This window comes from Hemitrygon akajei, chromosome 16, assembly GCF_048418815.1.
Source record: "Hemitrygon akajei chromosome 16, sHemAka1.3, whole genome shotgun sequence".
Taxonomy (NCBI): Eukaryota; Metazoa; Chordata; class Chondrichthyes; order Myliobatiformes; family Dasyatidae; genus Hemitrygon; species Hemitrygon akajei.
Genome location: NC_133139.1, coordinates 67,012,658 through 67,033,876, shown reverse-complemented (window position 1 = coordinate 67,033,876; position 21,219 = coordinate 67,012,658). Strand labels below are relative to the sequence as shown.

At 44.8% G+C, this 21,219-nt stretch overlaps 1 protein-coding gene across 1 annotated transcript in view; it reads right to left on the bottom strand.

The window, feature by feature from the left end:
• Positions 1 to 11,680, bottom strand: part of LOC140739660 (adhesion G protein-coupled receptor E3-like) — a 119,412-nt gene extending 107,732 nt beyond the window's left edge. The window contains exon 1 of the mRNA XM_073068034.1: positions 11,571 to 11,680. Coding sequence (XP_072924135.1) covers positions 11,571 to 11,601 — 31 coding nt within the window. The 5' untranslated portion in view covers positions 11,602 to 11,680. The remainder of the gene's footprint in view (positions 1 to 11,570) is intronic.
• Between the last annotated feature and the right edge of the window lie 9,539 nt (positions 11,681 to 21,219).

The following is a 21,219-nucleotide window of genomic DNA, read 5'->3' as shown; positions in this document are numbered from 1 at the left end:
CAGTTATTGATATTCCCAGCCTTTTCTTTGCACCCAGTGATCTCATTTAGACCCTACCATAGTCTACTGGCATCCCTTTGGTTAGCCTGGGCTTCCAACTTGGCTCGATATTGCCTCTTGGCGCCCTTAATGGCTTTCCGTAGTTCACGCCTGGATTCCGTGTAGCGACTGGTATCCCTGGACCTAAAAGCCGCAGCTCTAGCCTTCAAAAGGGAGTGGACCTCATAATTCATCCAAGGTTTCTGGTTAGGGAATACCCAGATCGTCTTGCGAGACACACAGTCCTCTGTGCATTTCCAGATAAAGTCCATGACAGCTGAGGCATACTCATCGAAGTTAGCTGCCGAGTCCTTGAATACTAACCAGTCCACCGACTCAAAGCAGAGGACCTCATCCGTTTCCTCTGTCCAAAGCGACACCACTTTTTACACCGTGACCTCCCGCTTCAGTTTCTGTTTGTAAGGTGGAAGGAGGACTATGGCCTGATGACCCAATTTTCCAAAGTGAGGTCGTGGGATGGAGTAGGATGGTGGGCAGAGGGACCTTAAAGCCCCTCCCCTTCAATCTGACCAGCAGCCCAGCTCTTTTCCCACGCTTCCTCGGTAAATAGTGCATCTTTCCAAGTTTCCATCGATGCAGTGTGTTGTTGGCAGCTCTTTGAGGTTGGTGGACGCATCCTGCAGGGATTAATCGGCGGGTCGCGTCGTCCGGCACTCCAAGTCAGGCCAAGTGACAGGGGAGGCTCTGCTGCCACTTCCAACTGCCGGGGGCCTGGACTGTCGATCGGGTTGGGCCCCGAAGCCGACACTTAATCCCAGAGGGCCGGGCTGCCGGCTGAAACAAGTCCGTGAACAGAGTCACGGTTGTGGAGGCTTCCGCTCCAGCCGAGACTCAGGCTCGATTTCCGAGGTTGGCGGCAGAGACCTCACTCCCGGCAGCTGTGGATGGCCACCAATGGACCAGGCCACGCTGATCGGGTCCGGGTCCGGTCCGGAGTTGAAGAAGCAATTCTGGCGTGTCGATGATCTCCATCTGGGTCAGTAGCTTCGCCAGGGTGTTGTTGATCTTGCTAGATGTAGCAAATTGGAGGTTTAGAAGGGTTTCTTGGGTATAGGATAGTGTAGAGGGCAGTTTGCTCGGGAGAGCACGCGCAGAGTCACCAGATACCGGCGCCATCTTAAACAAAGTGCCTGTTGAGTTTGTAAGGTGGATTTTGTACACAAAAAACTTATCCAAACAGCAGAATAATGTGCACAGAACATAGACAGTATAGCACAGGTCCTTAGGCCCAGAGTTGGGCCAAACCAATTAAAGTAGTAACCAATGGCCAACCAAACTAATCTCTTCTGCTTGCACAATATCCATATCATTCCATTTTCTTCACATTCGTGTGTCAATTTAAATTTCTCTTAAAAGGCTTTAACCTATCTGCCTCTACCATTACCCCACGCAGTGCATTCCCAGCACGCACTACTCTCTGTGTAAAAAACTAGCCCTTACATCTCCTTTGACATTACTCCCTTTCACCTTAAATGCATGCCCTCTGGTCTTAGACATTTCAACCCTGACAAAACGATACCATCTGTCAACTCTATGCCTCCTGTAATCTTATAGACATCTATGTGATCACCCCACAGCCTCTGCACCCTCTCTAAAGCCTTGACATCCTTCCTATAATGGAGTGCCCAGAACTCTATGCAATACTCCAGATGTGGCCTAACTAGAGTTTTATGAAGAGCTGTATATACACTGAGGAATGGACAGTCAACATTTCAGTTTGTGACCCTTCATCTGAGTCCAGATTGAAAGCTTTCAAACTAAAATGTTGATTGTCCATTTTCTCCACAGATGCTGCATGACCCACTAAATTCCTCCAGTGTTTTCTATGTTGCTCCATATTCCTGCATCTGTAGCCCCTGTGTCTCCATGTAGAGTGCTGGATAAATCACTGAAAGAATGATCTTGAGTATGGACAAAAAAAATCACATCATAATAAGTGGAGTTGGAAAAACATGAATTCTAGAAAAGGTGATCCTGAGGCTGCTTAACCATAATGGTTAAGACTTACTTAGCCATTTCACCAACATTCTTCAGAAAAGGAAATATGTCCCTCTTACCTGTGTTGGCCCCTTGTGACCCCAAATCCTCTGTTATGTGGACAAACTTAGATGCCTCCTAAATTCAGGGGCAAATCATGATGAAAAATAGATATTGACTACACAGTGACATCCAATTGATTTGTAAGTAGTAGAAAAGTAGATCTTAAAGGTGAGGTAGTAATTTAGATTAGATGTTGGCTTTGTGGGAGAGGCCAGAGAGTACTAGTACATACAGTAATTGCCTCTCTGATGGAGGCCTATGTCTAGTGGTGTGCTGCAGGGACTGGTGCTGGCTCCAATGCTTGTTTCTCATCTGTGGTTGTTTATCATCAATGATCTGGATGATAAGGTGGTTAACTGGATCAGCAAGTTTGTGGACAACACCAAGACTGAGGGTGTGGTGGACAGCGAGGAAGATTATCAGAGCTTGTAGTGAGATCTGGATCAGCTGGCAAAATAGGCTGAAAAATGGCAGGTGGAATTTACTTCAGACAAGTGTAAAGTGTTGCACTTCAGCAATGTAGAATAGTCTATGTTCAAAGCCTTCCCCGGTCATGCCCCCTAACACTTCCTCCTCTATATTGATATTTGCATTGGCACTGTTTTGTGCACCTAGGCTGTGCTTGCCAATTTCATCAATTTTGCCTCTAACTTCCATCCTGCCCTTCAATTCACTTGGGCCATCTCTGACACCTCCCTCCCCTTTCTTGATCTCTCTGACTCCATCTCTGGAATCAAAATATCAACTGACATCTTTTATAAACTTACTGACTCCCATGGTTGTCTTGACTAATTTTTCTCACACCGTCTCCTGTACAAATACTTTTCCCGTCTCAGTTCCTTCGCTTCTGCCTCATCTGTTCCCAGGATGCGGCTTTGCATTCCAGGACATCTGAGATGTCCTCCTTCTTTAAAAAAATGGGGTTTCACTCCCTTTGCTATTGATGCTGCCCTCACTTGCATCTTCTCCATTTTCCATACATCTGTGTTCATTACATCTTTCTAGTCTTGTAAAGGTGATAGAGACCCCCCTTGTTCTTACCTACAGCTCCATCAGCCTCCACGTCCAACACATTATCTTTTGCAACTTCCACATCTCTAAAGGGACCCCACCACTAAATATATCCTTACCTCGCCCACTTCACTTTCCACAGGGATTGCCCCCCCACCCGCGATTCTCTTGCCCATTTGTTCCTCCTCACTAATCTCTTTCCAGGCACTTAACCGTGCAAACAGCCTAAGTGCGACCCTGCCCGTACACCTCTTCCCTCACCTCCATTCAGGACCCCAAACAGACCATCCAGGTGAGGAAACAGTTCATCCATGAATCTACTGGGGTCGTCTATGGTGTCTGGTGCTTCCAATATGGCTTCCTTTATGTTGGTGAGACCCTTTGTAAATTGGAGGACCTCTTTGTCAAATACCTCTGCACCAGACACCAGAAGCAGGACTTCCCAGTGGCCAAGCATTTTCATTCTGATTCCCCTTCCCTTTCTGACATGTCAATCTATCTTGTGCCAAGATGAGGCCACCCTCAGGGTGGATGAGCACACCTTATATTCTGCCTGGATTCCCTCCAACTTGATGGTATGAATATAGATTTCTCCTTCCGGTGAACAAAAATTCTCCCCCCCCCCACCTTCTATTCCCCACTTTGACTGTTTGCTTCTTCTCACCTGCCTATTACTTCCCCCTGGATTCCCTCTCACTTCCCCTTCTCCTAATGTCCGCTCACCACCCCTATCTCTTCTCCAGCCTTTGGCCTTTCCCACCAGCTGGCTTCACCTATCACATTCTAGCAATCCTCTTTCCCCCCCCCCACCTAATTCAAGCATCTCACCCCTTCCCTCTCAGTCCTGCAGAGGGGTCTTGGCCCATAATGTCAACTTTTCCATAAATGCTGTCTAAACTACCGAGTTCCTTACAAACAAGAGAAAATCTGCAGATGCTGGTAATCCAAACAACAAACACAAAATGCTGGAGGAACTCAGAAGGCCAGGCAGCATCTATGGAAAAGTGTATAGTTGACCTCCACCCACCCTGTTTGTATTACAAACCCATGGACTCTCACAGCTACCTGGTGCATACCTTATCCCATCCCTTCTCTGAATTTCTCCATCTCTGCTGCATCTGCCCTCAGGATGAAGCTTTTCATTCCAGAATGAAAGAGATGTCCTCCTTCTTCAAAGAAAAAGGCTTCCATTTCTCCACGATCAATACCACCTTCAGCTGCCATCTCCTCCATTTCACACACACCTGCTCTCACCCCATCCTCCTGCCAACCTACCAAAAGGTGTCCTTTTGTCCTCACCGACAACCCCACGAGCCTCCATGTCTAGCAGATAATTCTCCGCAATTTCCACCATCTCTAACGGGATCACATCACCAAGCCCATCTTTCCCTCCGCCCCACTTTCTATTTTCCATAGGGATCACTCCTTACATGACTCCCTTCTCCATTTGTCCATCCCCACTGATCTCCCTCCTGTCACTTATCCTTGAAAGCGGAGCAAGTGCTACACCTGCCCCTACTCTTGCTCACTCACTGCCATTCAGGGCCCTAAACAGTCCTTTCAGGTCAGACAACACTTCACCTGTGAGTTTTTTTGGGGTTATTTACTGTGTTTGGTGCTCCCAGAGCTCCTGTATGTTTGGTGCTCCTCTATATCATTGAGACCCAATGTAAATTGGGAGACGTTTCGCGAACATCTATACTCCGTCCACCAGGCAAAGTGGGATCTCAGAGTGGCTGTCCTTTGTAATTCCACTCCCCATTCCCATTCCACTATGTCTATCCATGGCTTCCTCCTTTGTCATGATGAGGCCACACTTAGGTTGGAGGAACAACACTTCATATTCCGTAGCCTCCAACCTGATGGTATGAACATCGATTTCTGAACTTCTGGTAATGCCTCCCCTCTCCTCTTTCACTATTCCCATCCCTTTATCCTTTCTTACCTTATCTCCTTGCCCGCCCATCACCTCGCTCTGGTGCTCCTCCCCCTTATCTTTCTTCCATGGCCTTCTGTCCTCTTTTATCAGATTCCCTCTTCCCCCAAGGAGGAATCTGATTCTCTCTGTATTTCTTTCACCAATCAACTCCCCAGCTCTTTATTTCATCCCTTCTCCTCAGCTTTTTCTCTCCAGTCCTGTCGAAGGGTTTTGGCCCGAAATGTCGACTGTACTCTTTTCCATAGATGTTGCCTGGCCTGCTGAGTTCCTCCAGCATATTGGCTGTGTTGCTGAGTTCCTCCAACATTTTGTGTGTGCTGCTTGTTCCACTGAGGTTCAGTGGGACTACAACAAGAGGTCACGGGTTAAGGGTGAAAGGTGAAAAGGTTAAGGGGAACTTCTTTATGCAGAGGGTGGTGAGAGTGTGGAATGATCTGCTGGTGCAAGTGGTACGTACGAGCACAAGTTCAACGTTTAAGTGAGGTTTGGATGGTATGGGGATGTGGGGTGTATGGAGGGCTAAGTATTGTTAACAGTTTTTGGCCCCATATCTCAGAAAGGATGTGTTGTCATTTGAGGGAGTCCAGATGAGGTTTATGAAGATGATTCCAGGAATGAAGAGGTTAATGTATGAGGAACGTTTGGCAGCTTTAGGCCTGTACTCTCTAAAATGTTGAAGAATTAGGTGGGAACCTCATTGAAACTGAATGAATGTTGAAAGGTCTAGACTGAGTGGATATGGAGAAGATTTTTCCTATGGTGTGGTATCGAGAACTAGAGGGAACAGCCTCAAAATTGAGGGGTGACCCTTTAGAACTGAGGTAAGCAGAATTTTTTTTTTAGCCAGTGGGTAGTAAATCTGTGGAATGCTCTGCCACAGAATGTGTTGGAGGCCAAGTCTGTGCATATATTTAAGGTAGAAGTTGATCATTTCCTGATTGGTTAGAGCATCAAAGGATTTGACAAGAAGGCAGTTATTTGGGGTTGAGTGGGATCTGGGATCAGTCATGATGGAATGGCTAATTGGCATAATTCTGCTCCTATATCTTATGGTCTGGGTGAAGATCAATTATGTGCAGGCAATTTAAATAGTTCGGCACAGACTATTTGATCAGAAGGGCTTGCTTCTGTAACATAATTTTCTCTGCCTATGAGTCTAAAGGCTGCACAATTCATCATTGCTTGCTGATTCCCAGAGAGGGAAAAAGCAAAGAATGTTAAACATAGAAGAGTACAGAACACGAACGGGACATTTAGAAACATAGAAAATCCACAGCACAATACAGGCCCTTTGGCCCACAAAGTTGTGCCAAACGTGTCCTTACCTGAGAAATTACCTAGGGTTACCTATAGCCCTCTATTTTTCTGAGCTCCATATACCTGTCCAGGAGACTCTTAAAAGACCCTATTGTATCTGCCTCCACCACAATCTCCGGCAGCCCATTCCATGCACTCACCATTCTCTGTGTTAAAAACTTACCCCTGACATCTCCTCTGTAACTTCTTCCAAGCACGGTAAAACTGTGCCCTCTCATGCTAGCCACTTCAGTCCAGGGAAAAAGCCTCTGACTATTCACACGATCAATGCCTCTCATCATCTTATACACCTCTACCAGGTGAACTGTCATTCTCCATCGTTCCAAGGAGAAACGGCTGAGTTCACTCAACCTATTCTCATAAGGCATGCTCCCCAATCCAGACAACATCTTTGAAAATCTCCTCTGCACCCTTTCTATGGTTTCCACAATGTTTCGACAATTTGGCTCACCATGTTGCTTAAAAGCAAATCAAAGCACCCAAATACTAATCCTTCCTACCTACTCCATGACCATATCCCTCTTTCTTACATCTATCTGCCTACCTAAATGTATTTGCCTCTACCACTACACCAGGCAGTGCATTATGGACATCCAACTCTCTGAGTAAAACATTTACCCCTCATATCCAGATTGAACCTACCCCCTCTCACCTTCAATACATCCCCTCTGGTATTTGACATTTCAACCCTGGGTAACAGATACTCTGTGTCCACTCTATCTATGCCCCTCATACGCTTGTTAACCTCATTCAGATCTCCCCTCAGCCTTCTAAATTCCAGTGAGTACAGACCCAGAGCTATCACACGTTTCTCATATAATAACCATTTTGTTCCTGGAATCATCCTTGTGAACCACCACAATGATGTGGAAGCGAGGAAGTCCACCCCTCCTCCAAATGACCAGGTGCTGTGTCTCACCGTGGCTGATGTGAGGAGAACCCCGTGCAGGGTCAACCCACGGAAGGCTGCTGGACCAGACAATATTCCTGGCAGAGTGCTTAGAGGATGTGCAGACCAGCTTGCAGATGTTCTCACTGACATCTTCAACATCTCCCTGAGTAGCGCCATTGTTGCAACGTGCTTCAAGGCCGCCACCATGGTCCCCGTGCCGAAGAAGTCTTCAGTGTCCTGCCTCAATGACTACCGTCCCGTTGCACTCACATCCATCACCATGAAGTGTTTTGAGAGGCTCATCATGAGGCACATCAAGACCCTGCTGCCCCCCTCACTGGACCCCCTGCAGTTTGCGTACCATCCCAACCGCTCAACAGATGACGCCATTGCCATCATCCTCCATCTGGCCCTAACCCACCTGGACAAAAAAAGACACATACGTTCAAATGCTGTTCATAGACTTCAGTTCAGCATTCAACACAATCATTCCTCAGAAACTAATTGGAAAGCTGAGCCTACTGGGCCTGAACACCTCCCTCTGCAACTGGATCCTGGACTTCCTAACTGGGAGACCTCAGTCAGTCCGGATCGAGAGCAGCATCTCCAACACCATCACACTGAGCATGGGCCCGCCCCCCCCCCCCCCCCCACCAGGCTGTGTACTTAGTCCACTGCTGACCCATGACTCTGCTGCAACACACAGCTCGAACCACATCATCAAGTTCGCCGATGACACGACCATGGTGGGTCTCATCAGCAAGAATGACGAGTCAGCTTACAGAGAGGAGGTGCAGCAGCTAAAGAACTGGTGCAGAACCAACAACCCGTCTCTGAATGTGAACAAAACAAAAGAGATGGTTGTTGACTTCAGGAGGGCACGGAGCGACCACTCCCTGCCGATGGCTCCTCGGTAGAGATTGTTAAGAGCACCAAATTTCTTGGTGTTCACCTGGCGGAGAATCTCACCTGGTCCCTCAACACCAGCTCCATAGCAAAGAATGCCCAGCAGCGTCTCTACTTTCTGCAAAGGCTGAGGAAAGTCCATCTCCCACCCCCCATCCTCATCACATTTTACAGAGGTTGTATTGAAAGCATCCTGAGCAGCTGCATCACTGCCTGGTTCGGAAATTGCACCATCTCCGATTACAAGACCCTGCCGCGGATAGTGAGGTCAGCTGAGAAGATCATTGGGGTCTGTCCTCCCGCCATTACAGACATTTACACCACTCGCTGCATCTGCAAATCAAACAGCATTATGAAGGACCCCATGCACCCCTCATATAAACTCTTCTCCCTCCTGCCATCTGTGAAAAGGCACCAAAGCATTTGGGCTCTCACGATCAGTCTGTGCAACAGATTTTTCCCCCGAGCCATCAGACTCCTCAATACCCAGAGTCTGGACTGACACCAACTTACTGCCCTCTACTGTGTCTATTGTCTTGTCTATTACTTATTGTAATCCCTACACTGTTTTGTGCACTTTATGCAATCCTGGGTAGGTCTGTAGTCTAGTGTAGTTTTTGTACTGTTTCATGTAGCACTATGGTCCTGAAAAATGTTGTCTAATTTTTACTGTGTACAGTACTAGCAGTTATCGTCGAAATGACAATAAAAAGTGACTTGACTTGACTTCATCCACTGCCTTGCCTTCGTCAACTCTATAAGATTGGTTAGCCGTGAATTACCACACTCAAAGCCATATTGACTATCCTTAGTCAGTCCCTGTCTATCCATATACTCATATCTAGAACATCTTCCAGTAACCTTCCAGTAACTTTCCTACTAATGATGCCTGGCTCACCAGCCTATAGTTTGCTGGTTTACTTCTAAGAGCCTTTCTTAAATAGTGGAACAACATTATCAATCCTCCAATCCTGCGGTACCTTACCTGTCACTAACAATGTTTTAAATATCTCTACTAGGGCCCCTGCAATTTCCTTTTACTATTAATATATCTGTAGAAGCCCTCAGGGTTCTCCTTTGCTCTGTCTGCTCGAGCAGCCTCTTTAACCCCTCCTAAATTCCTTCTGAACTGTTATCCTGTATTTCTTACGGTCCTCAAGTACCTAATTTGTTCTTGTCTTCCTATATCTGCTATACACCTTTTTCTTAAACAGGGTCTCAATATCTCTTAAAAACCTGTTACCGCTGCCTTTTATTCTGACGGGAACATACAAACTCGGTACTCTCAATATTTGACTTTGGAAAGCCTTCCACTTACCAAGCATCCCTTTGCCATAAAACAATCTATCCAGACCACACTTGGACAGTCCTTGGGTGGGAAAGACTTGGAGGAGAATAGGCCAAATGCAGGCAAATGCAATTAGTGTAGATAAGCTGTAGGGTCAATATTGTTGGGAAGGCTGAACCATTTTTACCAAATCTACTCTTAATTGTATTTAGCCTATTCTCATCCAAGTCTTTCCTATCCAGGGACTGTTCAAGCATTACTTAAAGATTGTAATTGCATCTGCTTCTACCATATTGTTTCAGGTAACCAGCATCTTCTGTGTAAAATACCTCTTAAATATTCTTTAAATTCCTCTCCCTCACCTTAAATCTAATTTCCTTTTGTTCAAGACTCCATAGCCCTGTAAATAAGATTATGTCTATCCTCTCAATCACTTATAACTTTATAAATCTCTATAAGGTCATCTCTCAGTCTTCAATGAGAGTAAAGCCAGCCTGTCCACTCTCTCCTTGTAACTCTAGCCCACTAAGCCAGACAATATCCTGGTGAATCTCTCCTGCATTCTCCCTATTGCTACCACAATCCTTCTGTAATGTGGCATCCAGAAATATGCACAATAGTCCAATGAAATATAATCAATGTTTTGTACAACTGCAACATGGCATCCAAACTTGTACACTCAATGCCTCAGCCCATGAACATGTGTATGCAAATACTTACAAGGGGTCCTGGGGTAAAAGTACCACAGAGAAGTTTTATCAAGAGAACATACAGATTTCCCGGTGGTCTGGAATCAGTCGTGTTTAAGATGTGTTTCCTTCAGTCACACAAGGAATCATCCTTGAGTCTCAACAAAAGCGGCCTGGTGTGCTGAGCAGTCAGAAGTGAGCCATTACATCAATTAACTAGCAAAATATGTAGGGTTCACCACATTTTCAACATCCTCTGGGTATAGAAGGTGCTGCTGTTACTGACAGAACAGAGAAATCGCTTTGACTGGCCATCATGCACATTTAATCTACTCCCATCTGTCTGCATGTAATCATTATCCCTCTGGTTCACATGTGCGGCTAAATGTATTGGCTTTCGCCACCTCTCCTGGCAGCACTTTCGATGTACTCACTACTGTTTGTTAAAAAACTTGCCCCGCAGTCACTTTTAAAGTTTTCCCTATCATCATAAAGCTATGCCCTTTGGTATTTGACATCTGCACCCAGGAAAAAAACTTTGTTCTATGTATGCCTCTCATAACATGATAAACTTCCGTCAGGTCTCCATTCAGCATGCAATGCTCAAGAGGAGACAACCCAGTGATAATTAACAAATAATTTCTAAGCATTTACACCAACACATTGCCCAGACAATATACATGTCATGTGAATTCAATTTATTCCAATGACAAAGTACGATCAAATAGTTTTTTAAACTTTCAATTCAGTCTAAAAATTTCTTATATTCATAAATGGGATATTACAGTTCAAATTGACCACTTTGTGAATGATTTACAATAAGATACAATCAAAATGAGAGGGAGAACTGCTTAAGGTGGCCTGTGTACAGCAGCTGCCTGAGAGCTGTGGGCTACTCGGAGATTACTCATATCAGCATTTATTGCCTCCCAGTCACTTCCCCCATGGTGCATATGAAAAGGTTGCTATTTTCAGTCCACAGTTCAGACCGCTGGTGGAAACATTCACATATTAAATAAAAACTGTGGAAAATGGAGTATGCAGAAATGCTGTGATCTTGGTGTGAGGTGCTGGAGAAAAAATATAAAAAATAAAAAATAATTAAAAAAAAATAAAAGGGAGCATGAAGGAGTGAAGAGAGAAAAGAAAGCCTGAAAGAAGCAAAGAGTAAGGACATAAACATTCACACCAAAGATTGCAGAGCCATGTCAAAGTCTAATTATCTAATATATTTTAAGAGAAAAGGAAGAAATAATTTCTTAAACAGATGAGGCAAAGGGAATTGTATTCTTATGAGAGTGACAGCGAGAGAAAGGTCAAACAAGAAAATATTCATTCATACAGAAAAAAGTACTAACTTTACATGTCTAAAAATGGTAAAACACTGTTACAGAGTAATCTTTCTGAGATCAATTTCACTTAACATACCAAGCATAAGGTAGCTGTATCCCAGTTGCATTGTGTTCTCAAAAGTGTTGAACTGTAACTGTTCAGTGGTAATCTCACTCAGGCACTGTTCTCTTCCTTTTCATACTACTGAGATCATTTAGCAGAACTTCAACAGATGAAGTCTCAGACACACCCAAATAGGGGAGGAGAGAAACCCAGCTTCGGCCTGCCTCCCACGCTCCACAACCTATTAATCCATTGATTTTAAATCTACGTATGAATTCAAATCTGGAGTATACCCTTGAGATCCTACAACATCTGATTCTACTCATATGCTCCGAATTATAGAAATCCTTTGTTGGCAATACTTATTTTCAAAATCTGCTTATTGCATGTGTTATGAAGGATGAACAACTCTGATGGGCAGAAGGGTGCAGAGTGGCCCATGCCCCCCCCCCCTTTTTGGAGAATCGCAAATCGCTACTATTTCGATGCTGCTAACAAGGAAGTAAGAAAGACAAAAGGAAATCTGCCAGGGCAGTTGTTATTGATAACAGCTCATGAAAGAGAATGAGAGAGAGAGACACAGCTAAAAGGTACCCCATGGTGGAATGCCTCCTACTAACAAAAGAGGAGCGGAACCATTGATGACTGCTATTGTCTTTTGGAGAAGGATTGTTTACTTGGTACTGTTCTATTCATTGAAATCCCTCAGGGGACAGCCAGAGTGGGCTGGTTTCATGGGTTAAGTCATTCAAACCTGATTGACACCTGAGACCCCGTGAGTGGGGATAAAATCGAGGTCTGGGGTGACACCCCTCAGACGCACCAGCAGAAACGCTAGTGAGCAGCAGAAACCCACGAGACAGTGTGGGACATCGGAGACCGAACGAAAGGTCGGTAAATTTTAACTCTCAGTGTTTATAGCGAGACCAGTGGGGGCTTGTGTGTGTGTCCACCCTTGCCTGGGTGACGAGTCCACCATGGAAGAACGGTCTAGCTAAAGGACGGAGGGGTCACACTTGAATGGCCACAACAACGACACATCGACGGATCGAAATCATAAAGGAAGGTTGGCAAAGACCATGGCTGTTACTGTTCGCGCGCTCTCTTTCTCTAGTCTCTCTCTCTCCAACAATTGCAACACATCGACTGACAACTACCGCAGCCTGCATGAAATGAACTGAACTTTATATTTCCATCTGACAATTCATTATCCCCTAGACAACGATAGAGCTTGTTTTATTAATGATTATTATTATACCCGCACTTTTAGGTTTAGTATTGCTAACGTGTATTATCTGTATATTTGCATTGATATTGATTTGTATATTTTTACTAATAAACACTGTTGAAAATAGTACCACCAGACTCCAACGGACACTTCTATCTTTGCTGGTAAGACACCCAGTTACGGGGTACGTAACACATGATAGATGATTGATTAGATATGTGATTGAAGTGCATTGAAATGAATAAAAAGTTTCATAGAACATAGTACTGGAACAGACCCTGCAGCCCACAGAGTTGTGCCAAAAAGCAAATAAAAAAAAACCACAAACACTAATCCCACCTACCTACACAATGTTCATATCCCTCCATCTTCCACACATTCATGTGCCTATCTAAATATCTCATGTATTTGCCTCTACCACCATATCAGGCAGCACATTCCAGGCATCCCCTTTGAACCTACCCACTCTCACCTTTAACGCACGCCCACTGGTATTAGACATTTCTAACCAGAGGAACAGATACTCCTCTCTACTCTATCTATCCCTCTCATACTCTTATAAAACTCCGTCAGATCTCCCCTCAGACATCACTACTCCAAAGAAAACAACCAAAGTTGATCCAACTTTTCATGATAGCACAAACCCTCTAAACCAGGCAGCGTACTGATAAATCTCTTCTCCACCCTCTCCAAATCCTCAGCATTCTTCCTATTGTGAGGGGACCAGAACTGCATTCAACACTACAAATGTGGCCTAAGCAGAGTTTTAGAAAGTTGCAACAATACCTTCTGACTTTTGAACTCAATGCTTGCATTCCAAAAGCCTACCGAACTGGAAAGATTCTTGCCTGGATAAAGCAGTGGCAGATTGGCAGGAGGCAAAGGGTGGGAATAAAAGAAGCCTTTTCTGGTTGGCTGCCGTTGACAAGTGGTATTCTACAGGGGTCTGTGTCAGGACTGATTTCTTTTTACGTTATATGTCACTGATTATGTTGATGGAATTAATGGCATTGTTGGAAAGTTTGTAGATGACATGAAGATAGGTGGAAGGGCACGTAGTTTTGAAGGAGGAGTGAAGCTTCTAAAGGACTGGGACAGATTGGGAGAATGGGCAAAGAAATGCACATGGAATACAGTATTGGGAAGTGTATAGTCATGCACTTCGGTAGAAGAAATGAATGGGTTGACAAGTTTCAAGTGCAAAGGACTTGGGAATCCTTGTGCAGGATTCCCTAAAGGTTAATTTGCATGTTGAGTCTGTGGCGGGGAAGGGAAATGAATGTTAGCATTCATTTCAAGAAAACTAGAAAATAAAAGCACAGATGTAATTTTGAGAATTTATAAAGCACTGATAAGGCCTCACTTGAGGTATTGTAAGCACTTTTGGGTCCCGCTCCTTAGCTTAGAAAAGATGTGCTGAAACTGCAGAGGCTTCAAAAGAGGGTCACGAAAAATGCCTTGTCGTGAAGAGTGTTTGATGGTTCTGGACTTTTATTCACTGGAATTCAGAAGAATGAGGGATGACCTAATTGGAACTTATCAAACGGTGAAAGGCCTTGATAGAGTGGATGTGGAAAGGATGTTTCCTACGGTGGGAGAGTCTAAGACCAGAGGACGCTGCCTCAGAATAGACGACATCCTTTCAGAATGGAGATAAGGAGGAATTTCTTTAGCCAGAGAGTGGTGGATGCCAAGCCTTTATGCAGATTAAATGCAGAGAATGATAGATTCTTGATTGGCCAGGGCATGAAGGATACAGGGAGAAGCCAGTAGATTGGGGCTTGAGGGAAGTTGGATTAGTCATGATGAAATAGCGCAGCAGACTCAATGGTCAAAAGGCCTAGTTCTGATCTTATACCTTACGGTCTTAAAATGTTTTTGACCTGTGTGGCCACTTTCAAGGAGCTATGAACTTGAATCCCAAGAACTCTCTGCTCAGTAACACTGTTATGGATCCTGTCTTTAACAATGTACTGTCTCCTTGCATTTGTCCAGCCAGGGTGCAGCGTCTCACTAACCCAACCATCTACATTTTCATCCAGGTCATTCATATACATCACAAACAGCTGAGATCCCAGCACAGATTCCTGCAGAACACCACTAATTACAGACCTCCAACTTGCATAAGTCTCTTCAAAGCCTAACCTCTGTTTTTTATGTGCAGACCAGTTCTGCATCCAAACAAGCAATTTGTCACAAACCCATGCATCTTAATCTTCTGGATTAGCCTCCTTTGAAGGACTTTCTCAAACATCTTACTAAAATCTATGTCGGCAACATTCATTGCTGACCATCATCAATCTGCCTCATCCCCTTGTCTAAAAGCACAATCAAGTTGATAAGGCACAACCTGCCCCATGATAAGGTTCCCCATGTGAGGCTCATTCAGAAAATAATGAGGCGTGGGATCCAAGGGGACCTTGCTTTGTGAATCCAGAATTGGCTTGCCCACAGAAGACAAAGGGTGGTTGTGGATGGGTCATATTCTGCATGGAGGATGGTGTTCCACAGGGATCTGTTCTGGGAACCCTCCTGTTTATGATTTTTATAAATGACCTGGATGAAGAAGTAGAAGGGAAGGTTAGTAAGTTTGCGGTTGATACAAAACTCGGGGGTGTTGTGGATAGTCTGGAGGATTGTCAGAGGTTATAGCGGGATATCGATAGGATGCAGAACTGGGCTGAGAAATGGCAGATGGAGCTCATCCCAGATAAGTGTGTTGGTTCTTTTCGATAGGTCAACTTTGAAGCCAGAATATAACATTAGTGGTAAGACTCTTGGCAGTATGAAGGATCAGAGAGATCTTGGGGTCCATGTCCATAAAACATTCAAAGCTGTTGCGCAGGTAGACAGTGTTATTAAGAAGGTGTATGAAGTGCTGGTGTTCATCAACCGTGGGATTAAGTTCAAGAACTGTGAGGTATAAGACCTTAGTTAGACCCCATGGAGAACTGTGGTCAGTTCTGGTCACCTCACTACAGGAAGGATGTGGATGCTATAGAGAGAATGCAGAAGAGATCTACAAGGATGTTGCCTGGGTTGGAGATCATGCCTTATGAGAATAGGTTGAGTGAACTTGACCTTTCCTCCTTGGAGTGACGGAGGATGAGAGCTGACCTGATAGAGGTGTATAAGATGATGAGAGGCATTGATTCTGTGAATAGTCAGAGGCATTTCCCAGCACTGAAATGGCTAATATGAAGGGCATAGTTTTAAGGTGCTTGGAAGTAGGTACAAGGGAGATTTCAGAGGGAAGTTTTCCACACAGAGATTAGTGGGTGTGTGGAATCCACTGCCAGAGAAGGTGGTAGAAGCAGATAAAATAGGGTCTTTTAACATAAGAACATAAGAAATAGGAGCAGGAGTAGGCCATCTGGCCCATTCAGCCTGCTCCGCCATTCAATAAGATCATGGCTGATCTGTCCGTAAACTCAGTTCCATCTACCTGCCTTTTCCCCATAACCCTTAATTTCCTTACTGTGTAAAAACCTATCTAACTGTTTCTTAAGTATATTTAGTGAGGAAGTCTTAACTGCTTCCCTGGGCAGAGAATTCCACAGATTCACCACTCTCTGGGAAAAACAATTTCTCCTCATCTCCATCCTAAATCTTCTCCCCTGAATCCTGAGGCAATGTCCCCTAGTTCCAGTCTCACCTACCAATGGAAACAAATTTCCTGCTTCTATCTTATCTATCCCTTTCAAAATTTTGTATGTTTCTGTCAGATCCCCTCTCATTCTTTGAACTCCAGAGAGTATAGTCCCAGGTGACTCAATCGTTCCTCATGAGTTAACCCCTTCATCCCTGGAACCAACCTGGTGAACATCCTCTGCACTGCCTCCAAAGCCAGTACATCCTTCCTCAAGTATGGAGACCAGAACTGCACACAGTACTCCAGGTACAGCCTCACCTGTACCCTGTATAGTTGCAACATGACCTCCCTGCTCTTGAATTCAATCCCTCTAGCAATGAAGGCCAACATTCCGTTTGCCTTCTTAATAGCCTGTTGTACCTGCAAGCCAACTTTTTGCAATTCATGAACAAGCACTCCCAAGTCCCTCTGCACAACAGCGTGCTGCAATCTCTCACCATTTAACTAATAATTTGCTCCTCTATTATTCCTTCCAAAGTGGATGATCACACACTTACCAACATTGTATTCCATCTGCCAAACCCTGGCCCACTCACTTAACCCATCTATATCCCTCTGTAGACTCTCCACATCCTCTGTACAATTTGCTTTTCACTCAGTTTAGTGTCATCAGCAAATTTTGCTGTGCTACACTCAGTCCCCTCTTCAAAATCATCAACGTAAATGGTGAACAGCTGCGGGCCAAGCACCAACCCCTGTGGCACCCCACTCACTACTGACTTCCAACCAGAGAAACACCCATTTATACCAACTCTCTGCCTTCTATTGGTTAACCAATCCACTATCCATGCCAATACACTTCCTCTGACTCCATGCATCCGTGTCTTATTTCTAAGTCTCTTGTGCGGCACCTTATTGAACACCTGGAAATCCAAGTATACGACATCCACCTGTTCCCTTCTATCCACTGCACTCATTATGTCTTCAAAGAACTCCAGTAAGTTTGTCAAACAGACTCTTAGATAGATACATGGAGCTTAGAAAAATAGAGGGCTATGCGGTAGGGAAATTCTAGGCAGCTTCTAGAGTAGGTTACATGATCAGCACAACATTGTGGGCCAAAGGGCTTGTAATGTGCTATAGATTTTGTATGTTCCATGCCACACACAATACCATGCTGGCTCTTCCTAATTAGACCAAAGATTTCCAAACACCCATATATCCTATCCCCCAGAATTTTCTCCAACAATTTTCCTACAACTGACATGAGATTCATAAGTCTGCAGTTCCCAAGATTGTCCCTTGTTCCGTTCTTAATTAGTAGGATAACATTAGCCACTCACCAGTCCTCCAGGATCTTACAAATATGTCCTAGAGAGGTCATGAAGATACTGGTCAAGGCCCCAGCAATCTTGTCTCTTGCCTCCTTCAATAACCAGGAGTAAATCCTATCAGGCCCTGGGGACTTATTCACCTTAATACTCATTAGGAGGCCCAATCCCTCCTTCTCCTTGACCACTAAATACCCTAACATATTTAGACATTCAGCACTGATCTCCTGGTCCACCATGGCCTTTTCCTTGGTAATTACTGAAGTTAAGTACTCATGAGGTACCTCACTCACATTCTCAGCATCCAGGTAAGTTCTCCCCCCTTATTCTGGAGTGGTTCTACCTTCTCCCTAGTTATCCTCTAGTGCTTGATGTATGTATAGAATGCCATGAGATGCACCTTATTCCTACTTGCCAAGGACTTTTCATGGCCCCTCTTGGCTTTTCTAATTCCCTCTTTAGTTCTTTCCTGGCTTCCTTATACTTCCCATGTACTCCGTTTGATCCTAACTTCCAAAGCTTTACATACTTGCTCTTTTTCTTCTTGACCAAATTCATCACCTCTCTGGAGATCTTTCCATCCCTGTCCTTCCTTCTAACAGGAACATACCTCTACTGTAATCAGTGCAATTAATCTTTAAACACCCTTCACATAGTTAGAAAAAAACGTGGTCCCAATTAACTCTACTTAGTTGCTGCCTACCAACTTTGTAATTTGCCCTCCTTCAGCTTAAAACTTACTCACAGGGACCATACCTATCCTTAATTGTAGCTATTCTTTCAAGGATCTACCCCTTACTAATAATGATTAGAGAGGCACAGAGAGAATCTGTAATTGCCAACAAGTAATACCTGTGAATTTACACAACCGAGTACCTGTGTGCACAAATACTAAGTTTTCCTGACCATCCGTGAACACTCAAAGAATAGAAAAGGTAATATCATTAAAAGTAATCCACGCTGGCAATGTATTCCTCTGATTGCTGCATGTCCATGGGTTCCTTCACATCCACAATGGTGGGTCTCTGGTGACTGGGGTTATCACTGTTAGAGCACCCAAAGTGGCTGCTTTTATATTCAATCCCTACCATTTCAAATATCACGTTTCAGTGTTATTGGCTGTGGGTCACCCAGTTGAACTTTAACACCTTTTAATTGGTTCTGATCCAAACCAGCACTTTTTCTGCAAGTGATAACTGGTAATTTACGGTTCTGTGTTCTCTTTGACTGACTGGTTCAAGGCAGTCAAACCAGGTCGAATTACTTAGGGCAGACAGAGACTACACTATTCACAAACATGCATCTGATAGCAAAAAACATTTCACAAATAACTTCTTATTTGGAAATGATCTCTCATCCAGCAGGTTACCTGGAGCATCATCATGTCGACTGTAAAAACTGATCAAGCCAGTTCACAAAATGGAGGATGCAGTGTCACTTCACAAAATGGCACCCTCCATTTCCTTCAGTTATATGGCAAAGCAAAGTCAATTGGCTTGTCTAATTCTGTTGTCCTTGTTTCATTCAAATTCACTGATTTGTAGAATGTAGTTATTTCTTTTCACCACTATCCTGAAAGTTAAGGAGTTGTGGTTATTCTTCCCTAGCCGCTCACCAACTGAAATATCAGTCACCTGGCTTGGCTCATTAGCCAACACCAGGTTCTGCACAGCCCCTCCTGTCATTGGACCATCTACATATTGATTGAAGAAATCCTCCTGGAAACACAAAACAAATTCTGCCACATCTAAACCCTTTGCACTAAGAATGTTCCATTTTATATTACAGAAGCTGAAATCTCTCATGACAACAGCCTTATCATTTTTATGCATTTCCTTAATTTGGCTACATATCTGTTCCTGTGCCTACTAGGGGGTTTGTAGTAAAATCTGATCAGTGTGATTGTACCTTTCCTATTCTTGAGTTCTAACCAAATCCCAAATGGACTCAGTGCCTGAACTCTCCATTATGTCTCCCCTGAGTACAACTGTGATACTGTTCCTGATTAGTAGTGCAAACCCTCCTTCTCTTTTACCCCCTTCTCTATCTTTTCTAAAACTTCAAAAACCTGGTACATTGATTACCCATTTCTGCTCCTCTCTCAACTAAGTTTCAGTAATGTCCACAACATCCGTGTTCTAAGTTCACCACCTGTACCCATAATAGTCCTAGCATTAAAATAAACACACTTCAAACTATCTGATACATCATACTTGTTATTTCAATTTTATCTTTCAATACTTCTCTGACATCTACCTTCTTTCACTTACTGACCTGGTGCTCCAGTTCCTTGCTTCCTGCAGGACTAGCTTGAACTTCTGTATAGGATTAGCAAACCTCCCAGCCGAGGTATTAGTTTCCCCCTCCAGTTCAGATGCATCCCGTCCTCTTGTACAAGTCACCTCTTCCCCAGAAATGGTTCCAAAGATACAAGTGTCATAAGGTGGGCGTTGGGAACGGACCCAAATGCAAGACACAGACACTGAAGTACTAGGGAGAGGACTAGGTATATCAAGAAAGCAAGGGAAGTGGGGAAGAACCAACACTGGACAAGACACAGGCCCTGGACAAGACTAGGAGACAGGGCATGGGCTAGGACTAGAGTAGGAAAGTGGGACCTGGACGAGGAACTAGGAGCTGGGAACTGGGAACTAGGAACCTGGACAAGGAATCCGAGCCAGAGACTGGACAGGGACCTGAGACCTGGGTCTTGACTCGGGCTTGGACTCCGGATCCAGGCAAGGACTGGACGTGGCAAGGCAACAGGACTGGATGTGGGACTCCAGGGCTGGACGAGGACATGAAGCTCAGACTTGGTCTTGATCGAGGGAGAGCAGGAACGCAGAGCCTAGGTCGAGGGAGAGCAAAGCAGAAGCGGGGAGAGGCGTAGCTGGACATGGACACTAGTCCTGGACGAGACCAGGACTCAGGGCCTAGGCTACGACTTGTACTTGAACATGGACTAGAATCTCCTCCGAGCCTTGGACACGGAATGGAACCTCCTCCGAGCCTTGGACACGGAATGGAACCTCCTCCGAGCCTTGGACATGGAATGGAACCTCCTCCGAGCCTTGGACACGGAATGGAACCTCCTCCGAGCCTTGGACACGGAATAGAACCTCCTCGGAGCCTTGGACACGGAATGGAACCTACTCCGAGCCTTGGACATGGAATGGAACCTCCTCGGAGACTTGGACACGGAATGGAACCTCCTCGGAGCCTTGGACTGGAACACAGGATGATGGAGCCTTGGACTGGAACACAGGATGACGGAGCCTTGGACTGGAACACAGGAACACAGAACACAGAGCTGGGACCCCTCCTTGAGACAGGACGTAGGGCCGGGGCTTTACACGGAGTCAGGACCCCTCCTTGGGACACGGCATAGGGCCGGGACTCATACACGGACACTAAACACAGGGACACAAAGAGACAGTTCCAAGCTCAATGATAGATAGTTTCTTCTGTTGGCATGGCAAGGCTCCGGTCTCACTCCGGCAGCTGAACTTGACGGCAATACAGGCGAGGATG